The sequence below is a fragment of the Callorhinchus milii genome, unplaced genomic scaffold, assembly GCF_018977255.1.
Source record: "Callorhinchus milii isolate IMCB2004 unplaced genomic scaffold, IMCB_Cmil_1.0 Scaffold31, whole genome shotgun sequence".
Lineage (NCBI taxonomy): Eukaryota > Metazoa > Chordata > Chondrichthyes > Chimaeriformes > Callorhinchidae > Callorhinchus > Callorhinchus milii.
Genome location: NW_024704772.1, coordinates 128,995 through 150,521, shown reverse-complemented (window position 1 = coordinate 150,521; position 21,527 = coordinate 128,995). Strand labels below are relative to the sequence as shown.

The 21,527-nt window shown below is 44.7% G+C and overlaps 3 protein-coding genes and 1 long non-coding RNA gene across 5 annotated transcripts; 1 reads left to right on the top strand and 3 right to left on the bottom strand.

The window, feature by feature from the left end:
• Nucleotides 1–11: 11 nt before the first annotated feature.
• Nucleotides 12–3,528, top strand: LOC103189776. 2 transcript variants are annotated; one of them, XR_489095.2, is made up of 3 exons: nucleotides 12–102; nucleotides 2,225–2,300; nucleotides 2,666–3,527. It is a non-coding gene; the product is annotated as an uncharacterized LOC103189776 (long non-coding RNA). The 2 variants fall into 2 exon arrangements; XR_489096.2 differs by lacking the exon at nucleotides 12–102 and adding an exon at nucleotides 695–724 and having other exon boundaries at nucleotides 2,666–3,528.
• Nucleotides 3,529–7,240: 3,712 nt separating this feature from the next.
• mief1 (mitochondrial elongation factor 1) lies at nucleotides 7,241–12,414 on the bottom strand. Its single transcript, XM_042344977.1, is given in 6 exon segments — nucleotides 7,241–8,241; nucleotides 8,244–8,424; nucleotides 9,118–9,371; nucleotides 9,950–10,133; nucleotides 10,698–10,857; nucleotides 12,365–12,414. Coding segments are annotated over 5 exon segments (1,386 nt in total). The 5' UTR covers nucleotides 10,842–10,857; nucleotides 12,365–12,414; the 3' UTR covers nucleotides 7,241–7,618.
• LOC121851262 (MIEF1 upstream open reading frame protein-like) lies at nucleotides 10,798–13,077 on the bottom strand. Its single transcript, XM_042344978.1, has 3 exons — nucleotides 12,914–13,077; nucleotides 12,171–12,460; nucleotides 10,798–10,857 (listed from the first exon to the last, which is right to left on the bottom strand). Exon 2 carries the CDS (start codon nucleotides 12,420–12,422, stop codon nucleotides 12,210–12,212), a length of 213 nt encoding a protein of 70 aa, XP_042200912.1. The 5' UTR covers nucleotides 12,423–12,460; nucleotides 12,914–13,077; the 3' UTR covers nucleotides 10,798–10,857; nucleotides 12,171–12,209.
• Nucleotides 13,078–13,635: 558 nt separating this feature from the next.
• eif3s6ip (eukaryotic translation initiation factor 3, subunit 6 interacting protein) lies at nucleotides 13,636–21,496 on the bottom strand. The gene is given in 16 exon segments (NM_001292173.1): nucleotides 13,636–14,229; nucleotides 15,030–15,110; nucleotides 15,735–15,924; nucleotides 16,370–16,543; nucleotides 16,699–16,832; nucleotides 17,063–17,233; nucleotides 17,507–17,661; nucleotides 17,783–17,954; nucleotides 18,311–18,384; nucleotides 18,791–18,860; nucleotides 19,053–19,114; nucleotides 19,421–19,500; nucleotides 19,794–20,004; nucleotides 20,315–20,357; nucleotides 20,689–20,742; nucleotides 21,406–21,496. Coding segments are annotated over 16 exon segments (1,740 nt in total). The 5' UTR covers nucleotides 21,439–21,496; the 3' UTR covers nucleotides 13,636–14,193.
• Between the last annotated feature and the right edge of the window lie 31 nt (nucleotides 21,497–21,527).

The window sequence follows — 21,527 nt, the reverse complement described above, 5'->3', positions numbered from 1 at the left end:
CGCGCGCGGGGCGGCGGTTGGAGGCGCGCGGGCGGTTTGGGCGGATGAGGGAGTGACAGCTGCTCAATGGCGGCCGTAGAGCGAGCGAGAGAGAGAGAGCAGGTGTGTAAAAGCAGCCTGTACTGTGAGCAGGAAACACGGTAACCCATCCCACCATGTGCAGCCAAGCTTCCCTGCTAATAATAATGATAATAATAATAATAATCCTCGCATAACTTTTGGAAAAAAATCCCTCACAATTAAGAACTGACATTTTACACAGCGCCCCTCAGGCAGGGCAGCGCCTCGGAGCGCTTGACGATGGCGGAGCACGACGCCGAGCTCCCAATCTTTCGCCTGTGAACACCTGACAGCAGCTCCTTGTGAAGTCCTCCGCGATGTCCCCGGGTTGATGGCGCTGGAAGGAGGTGGAAGGATGATTTTAAAAATCCCGTTGCCCTTTCTCACTCTGTGGTCAAAACACTCCCTAAAAACCCTGAAAGTGTTGACCCTATAATGGGACACCTCCCCCACTCTCCACAGTTGTCCCTACTCCTGCCACTGTATAAATCATTGGTGAGACCACACTTAAAGAGAAGTTCTGGTCACCCAAGTACCTTTTGGGATATTGGAAAAATCGAGAAGATACAGAAGAGATTAACCAAAATGACTGAGGGAATGGAAGGACTGGACTATGAGGAGCAACTAAGTAAATTGGCCATGTTCACGCTGGAAAGTTTGAGAGGTGACATGATTGCTGCCTTTAAGATTCTAATGGGGCTAAACAATATAGATCATGACAGGCTGTTTCATGTTGTCCAGAATAGTGAAACCAGAGGAAACGCCTGCGTTTGAAGGGGATAAATTCAGAACGAATCTACGCAACACTATTTCAGTGAGCGAATAGTGAACCTGTGAAACAGGCTCTCTACTTAGGGAGACGGTTGAAGCAGGAAGTGTTGATTCTTTCAAACACAGATTAGATAGTTTTCTTTTAGTAAATAACATGGCATATAGTACATAGATAGTTTGGGACTGCCAAACTGGGCATGCGGCTGCCAGAAAGGTGGAAGGTGAACGAGATGGACCTTGGTCTTTTTGTCCAGCATTTCTTATGTTATATCGTTCAGTGAAGCACTTTGAGGTTTTCTCTGTTTGTTATTGTTGGTTGGGTTGGGGCAGTTTATTAGAACTAAAGCTGAGGAGTTGGGTAGTGGAAACCAATACTGAAGATACAACACACAAGGTTATTCCCCTGCCTCCAGAACAGGAGGCATAATCTTAAAATTAGAGCTAAGCCATTTAGAAGTGAAATAAGGAGGCATTTTTTCACACAAAGTGTAGTAGAATTCTAAAACTCTCCCCAAAAAGGCTGTCGATGATGGGGTCCATTCAAATTTTCAAGACTGAAGTGGATAGATGTTTGTTAGGTCAGACTATCAAGGAATATGGGGCAATGGTGGGGAATTGGAGTTGAGGTACAGATCAGCCATGATCTAATAAAATGGCAGAACAGGTTCGAGGGGCTGAATGCCCTACTCCCGTTCTTATGTTCCTATATTTCCCTGGTGGCCCTCTGAAAGCTGTCCATTCCTGCTCCCTTGCCCACTCCCCCAGCACCATTTGATGTGTCTCTCTTCAATCTTCAGATCTCTTTAAAAGTTACTATTTTCTCTGTGGACATGAATTCCAGGGTCTAATTTTCTCGATTCCAAAAATTGTGTTATAAAAGGAGTAGCCCTGTATGTAGGTGTGGCCTTTTCGCTGCTTGTAATTGTGGCTGGAAAGTAAACGAGAATTTCTCCATTCCAAGCACTAACAGCCTCGGGCTGCTTGGCAACTCTGCTTGTCAGTGGAACACAAATTTATTTTATTTGATCATCTAAAGTTTTTTTTTATCCTCCGCACTTTCCCCAAATCCCTTACTTACAAAATATCTAAACTCCCCTTTAAAACCTGCCAGATGATTCTGGATCTATAATCATCTGGAGCAAGGCATTCTAAAGTCTCCTGAACATTTCTGTGAAGAAGTTTTTTCTCATGTCACTTAGCTCCTCAGCTCTAATTTGAAGCACATGTCGAATAATCATATTGAGTTCAAACTATAGGTGCTCCAGTGACCCTCATGCAAACAAAGAACTTGTTTTACTACCAGATGCAAGATGTTTTGTCAGCATAGTGCATTGAAAAATATTCATGTGTGTAATATTAATTGTGAGACTGACTCATAATTTTTTTCCCCCAGACATCAAATTGGTTATATATTGCTGTTTATGCAAATTCTGTCTGCTTGATCAGGGTACCAAGGTTGGACAATTGATGTGAGTATCAGCCATCACTGTCTGTCTTTCCCATCAATAATGCAGAGCTACTTTCAATAGCACATGAATAATTGTCTGGAATTCTTGCTGTGTAAGGCCATTAAGTGAATGAACTCACTGTGGGGCAGAGAGGTCCAGAAGGATGAGGAGGCAGAGGGAGTAGCTGGTTCTATGAAGTGAGTGTTAGATGACTGCTTTACAATATTTACTCAGGTACAGAGAAGGAGGATGGAAAGTTGCCAAGACAAAAGCCACGTTTACAGTTCAAGATTAAATCGAATGGTAACAGTGTGTTCTGTACCCATTCAGTTTCATGCATTGAGGACCAAGACATACGGTGTTGTGTTTGCCTTTTTTCCGTTTAGGGTGAAAAATGCAGAGGGGGGAAATTAGCCAAGGTTCCTGCCAAGGTCATGACCGCCTGCTGGGAATTGTTCCATTAGATATGGAAAGAATGATATTAAATGTATAAGTTCACACGTCAACTCCCACTGGGCGTGGAACCACATCTCAGCATTTGTCAGTGTCTCGGGAGAAAATGTTAAAAGAATTAGTGATTCAGTGTAACACAATGTAACACTGTGAAGACAGCCTAAGTATTTACACCAATTTCTAAGTGTGGAAGGACAAAGGGAATAGAAAAGAGGAGTAGAAGAGTTCACATGAAGTATTTGCTCAGTTAGATGTTCTGAACTGCACTCGTGAAGCTCAAGTGGATCCTGGATTTTGTATGTATGTTGTTGGGTTCATTGGTTTCCATAGTGAATCTATTTTGGTAAAGAAGTGATAGATATCACACCTGCTGAATGAGAGATTGCCACACCTGCTCAGGAAACCAAGAAGCTTTCATGCCCTTGAGCTAACACCTGAGGGTATCCACAAAATTGTGCAAAGATTTCTTCTTCACCCATTGAATGCATTCAGGTTTTGAAAACTGAAAATGAATAGAGTGGCCAGTTCATTCCTGTTGATTTTGTTCTGGTTTGGGAACCCGGTTTGCCCCTCTAATGTAATGATCGTATCTTATTTTTACTTATATTTTATGCTTTTTTTTAAGATTAATTGTTCCAAAAAAATGGCAAATTGCTCTGATTAAACATTGTCTTTATTTCTGCGTTTATCCAGGGAACCACCCTGCATTGTTTGAGAGGAGTGCACACATACTTCTGCATTTTTCTTTTTCATATAATTACATAGACCATTAGAACATGGCTCAACTTGTCTGCATTGGTGTTCATGTTCCACATAACTTCCACCCTGCCTAATTCTCCCACAGCCTTCCTTTCCCATTTCTCTCATGTTTGCCAAATACATGGCCAACATGCGGTGGGGCGTGAAGCCTTTCCCCAGGTGACGTTGCCATTGTTGGGCTTTGTTTGGAACAGTCAGTGCTCGTTGAGGAAGTCACCTAAATTTAGCAATGCCTGAAAGAATTCACAGCTAGAAGTCTCTTTGCCAGCTGCCAGGTTTGTAAATATGGAACTGACAGCAACTGTAGTATTTTCAGGTCTCCACAATCTTGTGGAAATTCACCCACAATCGTGTTTTGCTCACAAAATATACAATCAATTCACTTTACAGTATATTCTGTGAAGTGCTTTGAAATATCTCGAAGACGTGATAAAGCGCTATATCAAATGCAAGGATTATTATTATCGTAATACCCTTTGCCCAGAAATATGGTTTCCTTATTTTCTCCTTGCCCCGGACAGCTGTAGCAGAGAAAAGACAATGGCCATTTCAGTTGAAGACTTATCCAGTTAAATTATTCCTGCGTAGATTTGCTCTCAACAATTCAGATTCACATTCCAAAACGTTTCCCCTTCAGTTTTCTTCCTCCACCTCTTGTGAAGGTGCTGATTATTGCAGCTTTATTGCTGTGTGTCAGGTGAGAACCTAGACACAGAACAAGGGCATTGTGGCTGAGGTCAATACGCTTTCACTTCATGTTCAATGATATCTGCCACAACCCCTCTTTAGTGTATGTACTGCAGCCATTGTAAAGCCCTTGTTGCTGCCCGGGTGAGATAAGCTAATTACTGAATAGAATGTAAAGTTTCTCACAAGGGAATGGTGTCTAGAAACTGAGGAATTAAGTTGAGGATCTACTGTTGGGGATCTGAGCACTGAAGTACTGTAACTGCTGACAGGGCATTCCTGGGGCTCAGAATTTCTGCTGAAAAGGTTTCTCCTCGCTCAGTCTGTAAAGAGTTATGTTAAACCGTAATCAATGGGTAAGTGCTAATGTGGTTTCCAAGCAACAGTGTCATATTAGGATATACCCTGTAGCTAAGCTGCTAGATATGTCATATCTATCCTAGAATATGCTATGCCTTTGCACCCATAAAAGCAGTGCAATTGTAATTAAATGATAACGTCTAGGTCAAGTATGTTACAGGCAGCACATCCCAGCATTGAAGCTGAGTCCTTCCTCCCCTTCACTGGCCTGGCACTGAGGGGTGGATGAGATTAGGGTTATTTGTATTTTTAAATTGGGTTGTTAAATTAGTCTATCGTCGTGGACCCCGAGACATTGAAGCCAATCATCACTATCCAAATGCTGCCTTGGTTTAGATCTGCTAACTCAGCACAGGCTACCGATTGTTTTTTTTATGGCTTACTGATACTCTAGGCAAACTGTACTCACTGGGTTATTTGGGGAACTCTATTACCCTCTTAAAGACACAGACACATGGACAGAGGCATCCTAAGAGTTTCAAAGCCTTTCAGGACTCACAAAAATAGAAAATGAGATAACGAATGCTGGGGTGAGCTATCAGTGGAACAGGTGTTTGTCCTCTTTATAAGAGCAAGTTAAAACTATCTTAATGAATATACACACTTAATGAATGACCTTTTACTTCCTAGGTTTTCAACATCATAGATAGTTTATTGCGAGAATACCTCCCACCATCAAATACTGTGCCTCATTGTCTAGACTTACACATCAGGAATGACCTCACTTGGTTGAGGTACCAGAGGACAGCACTTGATCTTAGCCTTAAAATTTAAGATCATGCAGAATTTTTGAAAAATCCTTATAAATTCCTTAAAGAAATGGAGGCTTGCCTGACCAATTCCTTGTGTAAAATTGCAGAGCTTTCCTAAAGTCACTCACAACTTGCTGACAGCTTTCTGCTAATGCAGAAAAGGCAAATCATTGCATGATTAATAACACAATGAATTCAATTTCGCACACAGAGTAATGAATGCTGCCATTGCGAGTTCCCTGACCAAGTCTCTTTGTAGGACGTGAACCTACATCTTCTGACCCAGCATTGAGATCAAGTTATTTATATCATCAATCCATTTCCTTCATGGCTGATCTCGCCACCTACTTTTCTCATTCAGTCTCCACACAAATGTTGATCACTAGGGGTCGCTGGTCAGCAATCAGCAATCATGTTCATTTGTTTGCCTCCCCACCCAGGCAATTCAGAGACCGATGTCTGTGCCCCCACTGCCACACAGGTTAACTCAGCTCAGGCTTTTGCCACCTCACGTGACGCATCTGTCCAATATTCCAAAAGACTGTACCACCCAGTCAGTCACCGTAAAGGAGCTGTCTTATTTCACAGACATAGTTAAAACATACCTCAACACTTCTTCTGGCTGGCTCTGATCATGAAGGACCACTCAGTTAAAGCACAAAGTTGCTGTTCCTCTGGAGTTATCTTGTAATGTTCTTTTTGCCATTAACCACTCTCACTGACTTGCTGGGATTTGCTACAGTTCTTAATGCAAATTTTGAACATTTGATTCATGCACAAGTTTGATTATTGCTTAAAACAAAAAGTAACAGAAATATTCGATCGTGCCATCTGGAGTGCTGTTCCAACGCAAATCTGAGGTTGCACTGGTAAAAGGGTTAAAGGGCAAGTCCTTTGATTTCTTCCAAGGCTAATGTTACCTTTGTGTTAAGGGACCACCCCTTCCCTTCTCCCAATGAAAATACCACATAGCATTCCAGCCAAGCTAACACCATAAAAAAAGCTGGCTTAAAAGATCAAGTGGAAGTCAAAACCAATCATAGGCTTGGGTTGCAAGCCAGAATTGTTTGTAAAAGTTGTGAGCTCTGAGGGTCTTGTTTTATGAGAACCGTGAGGACAGCGCAAAGAAACAAAGGAAAATGGAAGACATTTGTTTTTTTAAAAATTCTAGCTTTTGATGAGGATTTTTCCCTCCAGGCAAAGAATTTCTCTTTTTTGCCAATTATCTTGCACCCTGAAGTCAGGGTTTCTTGGGTTACAGAGGCTCAGGCAACTAACTGCCTAAATAACCAATTCTTAATGCTCAGATATTGTCAACAAAGTATTCCAAAAGATATTTGCCTTACTTTCTCGTCGTATATTTAACTCTCCACGACATTTTTGCCGTTTGTTTTAGTCAGGTTGTATAATTTAAATGCTTGAAGACATTCATTCTCGGTTCACAAATCGTTTAATTGAGCCGTGGATGGTGAACAGCACCCAGTCCTGTTTTTACCCACGTCAGCCAGGATTCCTGTCCATTATGTGCACTGAATAACAACCAGGAACAGGAATCCTGCCTCATATAATATTCCCACGAGGCTACTTTCGACAGGATATAAACAGTGTGATATTTTACATGGAGAATAGATGCAGTTCATGAAGGCCGCTTTGGGGATTTGGTGTGAGCGTGGGGACAGGCTCGGTTATTGATTCCTCTGCAGTCAAATAACTGCTGACACTGACTCAAATGCTCAGAATAAACACTTGTTATTTATAATATAACACCTTGTGTTGCCCAAACATTTTGAAAGAAAGTCTAGTGACTGTGCATTTGTAGATGATAGAAACAGGTTACTGGCATGCAGCAGTATGTCGCAAATAAGCATTTGAAGGAAAGAAAAGATCACACCCGATCAGAGGGGGCTGGGGGGAGGGAAGATTGCCAAAAGAAAAGAAAATGCCACCAACTCAATTAAATAGGCTTTATTCACACCACGATCTTGAAAGTTCACTCCCAAATTGGTGGATTTGTTTGGACACTTACAATTTATACTTATTGAGAAATGAGAACATTTACTCTACATTTTGGCTCCCTAAATCAGCACTATTCACAATTTTTGCTTGTGTTTAACATAAATTGCCACGTGCTGCCTGCGAGACTGCCATTTGACCTTCCCTTTTCATGCAACACAATCACAAGAAATGTTCAGGAAAGTCTGGTTTCAAAATAGTCTCCTGGTAAACTTTGGGTAACGGATTGGTTAGGCACATTTATAGGTCACTTGACTAATTCCCTGATCACCAGGACAATATGAACTTGTACAAGTGCCCACTGAACATTTCAATTCATGTGTTTAGTAAAGTCTCTGGTTCTGACAAGGAACAGTACAGAGTATAACCCAGTTCATCAATCTCATTGTCAGTCAGTTCCAAGAACAGGTTCACTTTGTTGTCCAGAATGCATGGCAGGAAGCCTTGTTCCAAGTAGCCAATCAGCTCCTTCAGGGCCCCAATGAACAGATCAGCCAGTGCTTCTTGTGACCAGTCGCATTCCTTCTCGCTCTGATGGAGGAGGACATTGGTGAGTTGGCTGGCGGTCAGCTTTCCCAGGACGGGGTTGTATTTACATATCGTCTTCAATATCTTCAGACAGCAGCAGCGACAGCCTCCATCCCCGTCATCCAGGGCTCTCAGTTTGGCTGTTTCCGCAGTCCGGAAACTTTGACGCCACATGTTTTCATAGCGGCCATTCCTGTGTGGTTTGGCGATCAGCATGGACTCCTCCATGACAATCAAAGGTAAGAAGTCAATAAACAGCCTTTTACTGGTATCATACTGAACTTCCAAGGTCAGTGACTCAGAGGGAACCACTGGGCGGATGATCAGGTCCAAGACATTCCCAATGGCTGGCCAGTTGATCGATCCTGACATGACCTTATCAAACGTCTCGATCACTACTTTGGGCGAAGATAGCCCCCCACGATGCAGCGGTCCCAGTAACTGCTGCTGCGAGGAAAGTATTCCATGTTCTCCCTGCGGACAAGCCAGAAGCCAGGGATGTTCATGATGGTGTCCTCCCCTGGGATGGCAGCCCAGAGATTTCTCTCCAAGATCAGCGGAACCATTAGCTGAGCATGGTCTGCAGTAACTACCTGAAAGATTGGCACACAATTAATATCTATGGCAGCTACTTTGTGTCTTAGCTGTCTTACACTTTCTTTGACATGAATAGACAAGGCCAGTGCTGCTGTGATTATTTATACAGGCAAACACGACTCACTCAAATGCCACTCTTAGGTTTACAATAGAATGAGGGAACATTAGTTGTTCTCACAATTGAAGTCTGCCATGATGGGTGACTGGTTGCTCAGCATAAGGCAAAACAAACTATTTCACTTTAGTTATGTTTTTAACTTACTACTGCACGTGCTTCTTCCTCAATAACTAATAACGCTCCTCACTGCTGAAGGAGTCGTAACTTCAACAGTGACCAATCATTCCACAATTCAGTGTATATAGCATCACACGTCTTAAGAGAATACAACCTGTGGACTACACATGGATATGTGCTTGGATTGGGAATTCTACACATCAAAAATTGGAAGTTATTTGTTGCACTGAAACGACATACAACTTCTATTTATGTAGCATCTTTCACATAAAACAAACATCTCAAAGCACTTTACAAAATGACTAATTAGAGATGAAGTGAATGTCAGCTCATTAGTAGCCTTTTATAATAATATTCCTTGCATATCATGTCATCGAGAGGACTCAAAGCGCTTCACAGGATATACTGTAAAGTGTTTGTGTGTATTTTGTGGGGTAAACGCTCAAGTTCAGACCTGGAGATCGTCATACAGACTGCCACTGAGGTACATATCCCGGAGAGGCATGTCAGGCAGTTTGGCATGGATGAAATTGCGCAGCTCTGAGCAGATGTCCATGGCAGCCTGCTTGGCTCGGTTCATCTCCCCATCTGGAACCATCACGTGCTTGCGGTAGTAAACCGACAGCTTCTCCTGCATGGACATGCGCAGTCTGGCCTTCGTCAGGTCCATGTGGGATTTCTTACTGGAACCAGCGCCTCTGGAGATACCTGTTCCCGACAGAGGAAAACAATATGTTTTGAAACAATAGTATTGAACACAATGAAGTCAATGACTTCTCTCTGGTGGAGGATCAAAGACTAGGGACATCATCTTAACTTTACATCCAAAGTAGGAGGGATTTCAGAATAAAAGCATATTTACACAAACACATTACAAATGTGTGGAACATACTACCCCAGAAGGCTAAAGAAGCAGAGGCAATGGATGTTTAAAAGTGAGATACCCAGATTTCTTCTCATCAAACAAACTTGTGGAACAGGCTTGATGGTCTGAATGGCCTCTTACATTCCTGTAATAAATGCATTTAAAATATAAAAGCTAAGATGAAAGGTGTACAAATAACTTGAAGGGTGGGAAAATGACAGAAGCAAATCTGCACCTTTCACTCCAAGATGTACCAGTTGACCACACCACCCTTCTGTTCCTAAAACCATTACTGATGTTGGAATATTCTCTCAATAATCATTTTGTATTTCCTCACATACAAAAGACATGAATTTTCAGTACTTGGTGTATCATATATATTAATTCAAAGCCTTATTTTACCCCCAGATAATTCATTTACCTGGTTCAAGACGAACAAAATCTGTGGGCAAGGTTTGCAGAGACTTGCTAACACTGCTCTTCATATCCTTGGTCAGTAACCGTGGTGATGACCCAATCCAGCTGGGTTCCTCCCAGCTTCGCTTCCCAGATCTCGAGTCCACTTTACTGGGGCTACTTGGAGCACTAATCGCCCTGTCGTACATCTGGAAACAGGCAAACCCAGATCGAAGCATTAGCTGGACATGTGGACTGACTGAATAGATTGCTCCCCCAATATCTTAAGTCTGTTCAATTACAGCCTTATTAGCACAGTCATAAGCAGAAATTTTAGGTTCAAATCGCAACCCATGCTATAAGGAAATAATATAGCAATTTTCATAGCAATTAATAACATGAGTAAGCCAGGACTCATGTCATTAATTGGTATGAAGAGCCCTCTGATGGGAATGAGGTGTAGGACAGCTTCAGGTTTCAGCTGTGTGCTTCTTACTTCCTCTCCCACTTTGTGAATTAGCAGCGGTGGCTGAAGTCCTATCTTATCAACTTAAGGAGGAGAGAAAACTGGCAAATAAACTGAGTTTAGAGTCCACCCATCAGTCAAAGAAATTCAGAAAAAAATGAAGAATAAGAATATTCTACTCTTGCTATTTCCAATCTTCCTTCACCACAGGGTTCATGTTAGTTACAAAGTGTAAGATACAACTCCCCCACAGCAGAATTGTCAGCACCACAGTATAGTAAATACTGAGAAAAAAGGAACATCTTACCCTCTTGACAGCCAGTGTTGCAATACCCAACATGGCAGCACCGCCAACCCCCAGCACCAGCCTGGCATTTGAAAGCATGAAGTCTATGGCATTTCCAATCCCATTATCCCCCTTCTTGCTCTTTCCTTCCCCAGCACCAGCCATGTTAAACACGGTACAACTAGAGGCAAAAAAGCGATAACATTACTACAAATAGGCTTCAGTACACAAATGCAGATAATAATACTACTTACATTTGACATAGCATTTTATCAAGTCCTGGATGAGGGCAAATTTCCTCCAGTTGAACAAGACTGAGGCCCTCCTGATTGGCTCGCGCCAGCGCCTCTGCACCTCAGGCTCTGGCAGCATCAACCTCCATGGTTGCACATTACAACTCACCAAGCCAGTCAGGAAGCTCGGTGTCTTGTTCGACCCTCAACCTTCTTTTCTTCCCCACATCCAAGCCTTGACGAGCTCTGCCTTCCCTCACCTCCGTAACATCACCCAACTCCACCACTGCCTCACCCCTCAGGCGCCGAAACTCTTGTTCATGCCTTCATCACCTCCAGGCTCGACTATGCAAACTCCCTGCTTGTTGGCCTTCCCAACTCCTCCCTCCACAGGCTGCAGATAATCAAGAACTCTGCAGCCCATGTCCTCTCACCCACAAAACTCCGTGACCCCATCTCCCCCATTCTTGTCCGACACCATTGGCTCACTATCCTTCAGAGGATCCAGTTCAAGATCCTGGTCCTCACCTACAAAGCCCTCCATGGCCTCGGCACTGGAAGTGTACAGCATTTCAGACCCGAGCTCCGCGACCTCCTAACCCCCTACCAACCCGCCCGCTCCCTCCGCTCAGCCGGCTCTGGCCTGCTCCACGTCCCCTGACCCACCCGCCCCACCATTGACGGTAGAGCCTTCAGCCACTCTGCCCCCAACCTCTGGAATTCCATCCCCCAATCACTCCACCTCACCCCTTCCTTAGCCTCCTTCAAGTCTCGCTTCAAGACCCTCCTCTTGACCATGCCATCGGCCACCCCCCTCCCTCCCTTCTCCCCCAGCTCGGGTCTGAAATGCTGTACACTGTCCAGTGCCTTGGGACGTCCTACCGACGTGAAAGGCGCTCTACAAATGTAATCTTGTTATTATTTTATAAGATATTAGTTTATTCATTTAAAAAAAACTTTTAAAACTACATTTTTGGGTTTCCCCCATTCGCTGACTCACTTACGCCCTGGTTAGTGTGAAACTGAACTGCAGAGATCAGTTTCACGCTCACACGTCACTCTAGATGCCAATGCTAACACTTGGTCTGAAGCAGGATCCCTGGCTGATTTCACCTATCTAACCCAATGAGTAGCCCCAACCATCAACTGAGCTTGACTGAGTTGTGCCTGTGCCTTTCATGTCCTCATGCTGCATCAGGTGCTATATTGCTCATTGACCCTTCAGTGGAGTGCAGCCTAAGAAGTTTTAGTAAACATTCACCTAGAATTCTCAAATCAGCTACTAAGCTTCGGCCATTAATTAAACCAGGCCTCCAAGCTTATTGTTCAGAAAGTAAATGCCTTTCTTCAGTTGTTGAGTTCTCTGTTGCTCCTCGGTGAGATGCTGGTTCTTCCTGAATTCCCGCTTAACGTACGAATAGTAATACTCTCGGTCAGTGTACCGCAGGTGCTGACCTGCTCGCAGGAGAGCGCGGTAGAGATTCAACACAGCTGTGCGGGACCAGGTCGCCATGACAGTGAGTGGAGGTCAGGATCACAACATTATGTTCTCTGTGAAGATAAAAAAAAGTCAATGAACGGAGATGGACACGACTCAGCAATGAAATACAAGAGACAAATAAGCAAAGTTATGGACCATTCATTAAGGCGCTGTCACTTCGCTGCAGCCTTGAATTTTCTCTGGTCCTGAAGTCTCCCCCGAAGAATATGTGAGCTCTCCAGAATATGGAGGAAGATGGATGGATTAATATAACGATTACACCGCGAGAGGCCATTCGGCGATGTTCACATTCAAAAACACTGGACAGACACATGGTTATAAGAATGAAGTTGAGGGATGGGGGTGTCAGGATATGGGACAAGGACAGGCTCTTGTTGTGGAAGAATCACCAGCCACAGGATGGGCCGAGTGGCTGCGGCTGAGTTGTTCCATGTCGGTGTGTGTTTCCCCACCACTGCTTTCCCGTCACTTATGCTATTATGTGATTCTGTGGCTGCACTTACCCTCCGCCTTCCCTTCGCTCTCCGGCCAGTCGTCTTGTTTCCCGGCTCCAACAGTCACTGAAGGAGAAGCGGGTCTCGGTGACCAGAGGTGAGGAGGAGGGGAAGGTGTCAGGGAATGTCCGCCTGAAGCTCAAGCGGAAGGGTCACCCACATTGGAAGTCCCGCCCCAGCAGCTCGCGGATTGGAAGAACATCCCTGAGACGGCTTTCTAATTGGCTGAGGATCTGCCAATCACTGGCCTGAACTTCCTGGCGGCAGTTACTAACAACAACAACAGTAGCAATGGCGTCACAGCGTCACCCAAACCTTTACCCCGCCGCAACCAGACTCCTTCCGGGGCACGTCATGCGCTTTGACGTCACCCGTTGCCATGGCCCTTGAGGCGGGGCCGCCCTGCGGTGTGGCAGCGTCACTGCGGGTCCCAACTCAGAGCCTTCTCACCAGTGCAGAGCTCTAACAGCAGCGGTTTGATTTTTGTGGCAATGTGACTGATTGTAGTGCCACTGATAGATCACATTTGCCACTTTAGATTGTGTTCAGGTGCAGTGATGGCAAAGACCATGAGCTGAGATCATACTTTCAGATTCCAAACGCTGACCGTCTTAGGACTTTCTGACGTGAAAGGCACTGTACACATTAATTTGTTGTTGTTATGGAATTCTTCCAACTCAGGTGTCCACTCAGTAACTTTGTGTGAAACACAAATACAACAAGGAGACATCGGTTTATTATTTTATTGATAAATGTGGTTCGGTGGAGGTTTAATTTAGTAACTGAATACATCTGAATTGTAACAGGAATAATGTCAGTCACACTGAAGGGCAGATATCTGGTTGACCTAACGCTGGGTTGTATACACCGAACTCTCCGAATTACCAATATTCAGCTGTAGTTGGTGAGGGTCTGTTTGTTATCTGTAAATCTGCCTGTGGAGGGAGGGGAAGTGAGATTTCCTTGCCCTGTTTTGACATGAAGTACATCTGAACAGCCATTGTTTGGGATTTAAGCAAGTAACAAGGCCATGTAGGCAACTGTGTAACCGAGAATAGCAACGTATAGAAAACAGTCAAAAACTGTCAGGGAAACTGGATCCGATCCGTCAAATTATAAAACAAAGTGTGTTTATTGATTTTTAGTCTTTGATGATTTTGAGCTTGTAATTGCTCCACGGCATAGCACCAGCCTCCAGGCAGTGCACCCACCCATTAGCAATCAGATACTGAAACCATAGACCCCAGATAGCAACCTTCTTCACTCAGTCCTTCTGAAAAGTAATTGGATTATCGTGGGCTGATTTTCTTCAAGCTTTTGTTCAGCTAGAAAAGAAAGAAGTTACATTTCAGTATATATTTTTTATTATTAATACAGACGGCACCCGCATTCCCAAAGAGTGAGCATCAGGAACCACATGGGATTTCACTCCTTATTTCAGACATAGGAGAATCAGAAGCCCCAAACTGGGATCTCAGCAAGCGAACTCAGCACATACCTACCACCTTGTGGTCAGTGCAGACGCTCATCTATACTAATAAGGACCTAATGTCTATATCTGTACCCACTAAGAACTCAATAACCGATTGACGTAGAGACATTATTTATACTTCATCGGAAAGGTCTTGCCTCCAGGGAGTGTCATGGGCAAATATTTTTTCAGGGATCTCCTATCATTGATGAGCTATGATCTAAACAAGCTCATCATAACATATATGCCAGTTTTGCTCAAGTTATTATTATTGCTAAGGTGTAACATAGCCCTGCAGTTAAACCTAGTGCCCGTGCTGACTTCCGCCGTTGCTGTGGCGTGGGTCACAGAGCACAGCCAGGAGGTAAACAAATTATTTTACCCAGTGGTTAGGTAATGATACCTGGAGAAACTCCTTTCTATTTTCAATGAATACAATGGGATCTTTACTATCTACCTTATTATTAATAATAAATGAACAAAAAGCAGGAAAGACTTCAGTCTGACATCTTGTCTGAGGGACTGTTCCTCTGACAATCCAGCTCTCAGTTGTAGACTTCAACCTACAAACATCTGACTCAGGTGAGAGAAAGACTAAACTAAACTGATATCCCAGATTGTGAAACAGTCAGTGAGTTACATAAACAGCCTCACCTCTTCAAATTTATGAATCTGCCGGATGAAGAAATCACCATAACGCCGGGCCACCTTGGTGTCTGCGATGTGAATCATGTCCTGAATTAAAACAGCAAATCAGACTGGGTTTAAACGCAACAAGACTTTCAGGAGTACAAAGACTGACAAGAAGAAAAACGACTGCAGCTTTGCTGATGTTAATTGTGTTAGAATCTGAATAATGGAGCTTCATTCAGCTACAAGACATACAAAAATCCTCATGAGAAAGAATGGTTTTGAGACATCAGCCAGATGTGAACAGCACTGCCTCAACGGAAAGATTATCTTTTACCTCACACCAGGAGGCCATTTGTCCCATTAGTCTGTGTACCTCTGATTGAATTGCTTCCTTTTGCATGTGGGTGGAGATCTGCCATAATAATAATCCTGGCATTTGATACAGCACCTTATCACCTCTTCGAGATGTCTCAAAACGCTTCACAGGATACACTGTAAAGGGAATTGAATGCGGCAGCCAATTGCGCACAACAGTATCCCATGAGTGACCAAATTATTCCTACTTACCTCTAGGTAAACAGGCATATGTATGGAGTAAGGAAACTTGCCTAAGGGTTCGCTCTGCTCGGGAATGGAGTCCAGGTTCACTCGCGAGGCAAGTGCTCTAAACACTACGCTATACGTCTCCACATTCACACCCACACACTGCCCTCTTGGTGGCCAAACCTTGTCAATGTAGAAGTCCACCTCCGAGGCCGACTGAAACTCCCCGTCCAGCGCTGAGACGCCACTTGTCCACACCAGGTTCTTCATCTTGTGCTTGAAAACCAGGAGGTTGATGCGGAATTCCTGCTCTGACATGTCCAGGAAGCCGGCCAACTTAGCCACAGGCATGGTGGTGTAGAGCTTCAGGAAACTACAGTAACAGAGAGAGCGCGGTCAATGGTAACTAGGCGGCTATTAATACTGGCAGCTCAGACAGCGAGCCAGGAAAACATTAAGTGAATTATTTTAGTGAGCTGACAACACACCCGAACACTAATGTCTTGTGTCTGTTCACTCACATGCATACATCCCCGCGCCCCCCTCCCCTCCCACACACAAATCTATTTCAGTGCTAGTCAGTCACTTGCCTGATAATTTACAAACAGGGCAGGCTTTTCCTTTTGTACCTTTAACGTTTAAGGGAAACGGCAGGATGAAGTTTACAGCTAAGCCCTGTTAGAAGCGAGGTTACTGTAATAATTTCTCCAGCATTGCACTCAGTCTGGACTGACATCCAGTCCCCATGTGGGACTTGAACCCACAACCTTCCGATGGAAACGAGATGGTTAGTGACTGAGCCGGGCTGACACATGTACCTGCGGATGGTGGAGAGCACAGACTGCTGCTGCACCTCATCCATGAACACCTTCAGCTGCTGCAGGAAGGGCTCCTTGTGGTAATTGGCATGAACAGCATCATAGTTTGGCACCACAGGCGACAAGAACTTGGGGCAGGCGAAACTGAACAGCTCCTCGAAGATCTGTGGGTCCCTGTAACCAACGGAAAGATTTACCAGGTCAGGTGTAACAGATCAGGTTGATCTGTTTGTGTAGTTTGTTACTAGCTGAGAATGTGATTGACTGATCACCACAGACACCGTTAGATCCCAACAATCAGGTAAACCGCAGGGAGCGGCTGCACTAACCCCTTCTGCATCCGGATCATCTTGTCTCCGTACTTCTCTCGGAGCTGGGTGTGGATGCTCTCATCAATCCTCATGGGGTACAGAGTCAGGGCGATGGCCAGAAGGCTGTGCATCTGCTCGTTCTGCTTATTGATCTGTGAGACAGTGAGAAAACATCCTGTAAATTCCCCACATCTTACAGTGCCTTTGGAGGTCCACCTGACATGAAAGGCGTGCATTAATACAATTTGTTGTTGTTCTCCTCGGAACAGAACATTGGAATTGACTGTCGTGGCCAAAGCTGCCAGTTGGTAATCTGGAAAAACCGATGCAGTCACTAATTACACTCTGACAGAGATACAAATCCTTGAACGCCATTATTTACCATCTCATATTTGTAAGTGGATCGCTGGAACATGTTCTTGGTTCTCTGGATGTACAGCAGGATGTTGGCAAACACTCGGATGGAATCCTGGTAGCGACGCATCATCAAGTAGGCAAATCCCACATAGTAATAGGTTGTGACCTGGCATTCTGGCACTCGGGAGTACATGCTCTGTAACACATGTAACGACACATTGGCTAGCTGATAAACCACATGGTATAGTCACAAACATTCACAACCCAAAGCAGGCAGGAAACTCAGATATTATTTACACAAATGTGAACCACTAGCCCCACTCTCCTTGTTCTCCCTTCCGTCATATCCTTACTTTTCTAGCAGCTACATATAATTCCCATTCAAAAAGATTTTGCCTCAACTATAGCCGACTGTATTGACTGTAAAAAGTAATGGGATTGATCCTAACTGCGCATCATCAAGACGTACCTTCTTATTGAGTTCAATGTTCTCCAGCACTTTGATGGCCTGGTAATAATCTCCCAGAAGTGAATGGAGACGCAGAAGTCCCACCAAGCTGAAATATCCCAACATCTTATATAGGGAGTGACGTCCGTAATCCCCAGCCACGCTCTCTGGGTCACCTGTCAACAAACAGCAGCAGGCGTCAGAGGAGCAAACGCACTTGGCCAGACAAGGGGAGGAGCACAGCGAAGAGATGGAGACGGCGGAGTCGAGTTGAGAACGGGGAATATCTGCATTTACCTCCACTTGTGTACACCTCCAGCTGCTGGTTGATGTTTGATTTGTCGACCAGAGAATGCAGCACGTTGAGGACGCTGTGCACATTCCAGATTTTGGGATTGGACCGAAGGAATTCAATCTCCTCATCCGTTTTCTTAGCGGTTTTACACCGATACTGACTGAAAGATTGGAACTGCAACAGAGCGAAGCTTCACTGAGACCAGCGTCAAAAGTAACATGGTTCAGATTCATTCACAAATCCGGTTAGCAAAGCCACTTCTCTCCGTAAATATTTAACTTTTACATTCGATCCCTGTTTCTACCCGTTTGGCTCCACAACGTTCAAATCTAACTGGTCCAGGACTCCGCAAGCCACAGAGATGTCCACATCCTGCCGTGTGTGTGTGCGTGCGTTTAGGTGTGTCGAGGAAGACAAACTTGGCCAAGAACAGGACAGTCTCTGAGGACCGTCGAGCCTGAATCTCACGTTCCACCAAGACCAACATCACTCTCAAGCCACTGGTTGCACGTTAACAAAGGGCTGGTTACCTGGTAAATGAACTCATCAATGACATCCCAAAGCCATTGGTTAGGAAGCTCTAAAGGAACGGGTCCGTCAGCATCTGAGGATGTCAGGTAGAGAGAGAATGGATTAGAAAAGAGAGATAGAAACACTTTCCTTTATTCAGGGAGTCAGAGAAGTCAGCTGATAATAACTGTATTTCATAGCACTTTGAGCTTCATAAAAATCAATCGCTTAAAACACATTAGCTGTGGTGGCAAAGAAAGAACTGTTGTAGCGCTTTATACATCAAAATGTGCTTTATAGTAATTATAATAATAATAATTCTTGCATTTGGTATCACGCCTTATCACATCATTGAGACATCTCAAAGCGCTTCACAGGATATACTTTAAAGTGGAATGAACAAGGCATAAAACAAAAACAGAAGATTTCAGGTGTAGCTTCAGTGAGCCGGGAGGGGAGACTGGACAGGAAATAAAAGCCTGTGTGGAGTACGCACTTACTGAGAATGTAGTTGAAGAGGTTACAGTAATTGTAATACGACTCGAATCTCTGTTCCAGTGTGGGCCCTCCCTGGCGAGGTGAAGAGAAAAACACTTTGAGCCACATGTGCTTCACAAGGATCTTACTGTGAAATGTAGTTACCATGTGTTTGCAGGGGAATGTGCAGTGACTGACTTCAATTTAACCATGGATTTGCAGGAAGCTATTAACCCTGGCCTGGATATAGATTTACAAACAGTACGAGTGGAGACGAGGACTTACGCTGACTTTGGCGTAGATGTGCCTGTAGTACAGCTCCTTATACAGAATCAGGAAAACAACATCTGAAAAGAAAGACTTGCTGGTAAATACATCACAGTTTATTGTTAACTGAACACAGACGCTGTTCAGCCAGTAATCTTAGCTGCACAATGTGAAAACTTCTTTTCTTTGTAAAGTTTCTCTTGTTACATTCCCCACCACCCCCGTCTGTGGGAAATTTCCAATCAGAATTCCCTTCACTGTTCCTGATGGGCTGCTCATGCTGCTGTTCAGGTGAAAGCTTGTGGCCGCCGTGCTCAGTCTGGATTTATTAGGCAGCGCAGTTACGTACAGGCGTGCACTCCGTGCGACAGTTCAATGCGCTTTACCGTTGCGACAGATGGAGGCGATGGCCTCAGCCTCTGGCCAGGGTGAGGTTTTGAAGAAGCGTTCGGTCAGTTTGTTCCAGCTGCGAGATTGGAGAAGGAAAGTCAAGGAGTGACAGACAGACATAGAGGCACTTCATACACGTGGAGCCCGCTTCCACCTCATATATAAATACATCAGAGGCCTGCAATTCAGCATGGTCTTAAGGTTAAGCTCATCAAAGTCATAAAACTTGAAATCATTACAAGTTTTTGAAAATTATTAAGTTAAACCTTAATCGTTAAGAACTACAGAAGATCAGCCCTGAGTGTGCTGTGCTGTCTATGGGCTGAGACGGGAATAGCAAACAGACGCTTATGTGATTGTTGTCAATACCTGTTCTCGTAGATGTCCTGGATCTCATACAGCTTCTGCTCGATCAGGTCGCTGGTCACACGATTCGCCTGCAACTCGTACACCTTCTGGTCAATCAGGTCAGTCACCGTCTTGTGAAAATACTGGATAAAGTTCTTTATGACTTCTGGGATCACATGGTACGTCTGCTGTTCATACTGACGCTCGTAAGCCAGGTCCTGCTTGGGATCCCCTGAGAACAACAACAATAACTCACATTGCTCTGTGCCTTTCAGCATCTCAAAACGCTTTACAGGATCAGAACTGTCATCCTTCCGTTTGATCTAGCGCCTGTGACGTCAAAACTCCTCAAAGCATTTACAGTAATTACTTTAGGTTGTGTTGCCTTGTGAATCGGGTGATGTAGAGTGAAACTCTGCAATTTTCTCCTTGGGAGTAACATGCAATCAGCCGAGATCAGCCCACCTCCACCAGGCCATACATTCACCCCCTGACTGTGTTGAGGAGAAAGGAAATGCATGTGAGACAGGTGAGTGGCTTACCTGTGTGCAGGTCGTATTCAGCATTGTAAGCATATGGATCATACTGTGGAAAAAGGGGCAAAATAGCTTAGTAACACAGGCAACGACAACAGCACCATTTCACACCCACACAGTCACACAGAATAGTACTCCGGGTGTCCAAGAGGATTTTTCAATATGCTCATGTAACTCTNCCCCCCACCATTAATTCAATTAATTAACAGTCAATTCACTTTACAGTATATTCTGTGATGCGCTTTGAGAGGTCTAGAAATGCAAGGATTATTATTATTATTATTCGGCCGGTAAAAACCAGAACTGGCACAACATTGAACAGCGCCACAACAAAGAGCTGTACAAAACCAGTGAAAGACTAAAGTGATAAAAAAGCTTACTTTATTACTTGTGGTCGCTTCCCCTTTAGAATGCGAAGTGTCATCTCTTGAAGGCTGAAATACAAAATAGTTGTCACGTCATCTCAGCACTTACATACCCAATCTATCCATGTAATTAACTAACTAACTAGCAAACTAACTAACTAGCAAACTAACTGACTAGCAAACTAATGGTGGTGTTCAGGCAGCGGGAACATTAACGTGGTGGTCAGTACAGTGTTACTTTCTGCAGTAAATGAGGGGAGACATTCTTTATATCTCAGGTCAATTCATGGGCGATTTTGATTTGCTTTTGAGCTGAAACAACGGCGCTCGTTGCCTGAGGCGCAGGTGAGTAAATGTGTCGCCGTTGCCTCGCGGGGTCTCAGTCATCACAGGTTCAGTCTGTGACAGAGGCGCTGAACAAATGTCATCTGTGGTTGTTGGCCCAGTCTGTGCGAATGGCGAGTCTCAGCCGGGAAACAATTGGCGCCTGGGATCAGGAAGGGAGGGGAGAGATATATATAATAATATAATAGTAATAATCCTAATAATCCCGGGGTCACAAAGGCGCCCGAGCCCGAGGCCTGTCCGGGCCGCGTGGGGGGGCGGGGGGCTGGGGGGGGGCGGGGGGGGGGGCGGGGGTCGCGAGGCGGGGGGTCGCGGGGCGGGGGGTCGCGGGGCGGGGGGGCACGGGGGGAGGGTCGCGGGGCGCGGGCCGCGGGGGGAGCCGCTCACCTCGGCGCTGTACTCCTCAGTGAAGGCCGACATGTCTCTCGCTGCCGCTGCCGCGCGTCACAACCGGAAGGAAGTGGCGTCCCGCAACTAGAAACTCCTCCCCTTCCGGTCCCCAGCCCCAG

Coding starts and splice junctions, on each gene's coding strand:
- LOC121851262 (XM_042344978.1), bottom strand. CDS start 12,422: ATGGCGACCTGGTCCCGCACAGCTGTGTTGAATCTCTACCGCGCTCTC.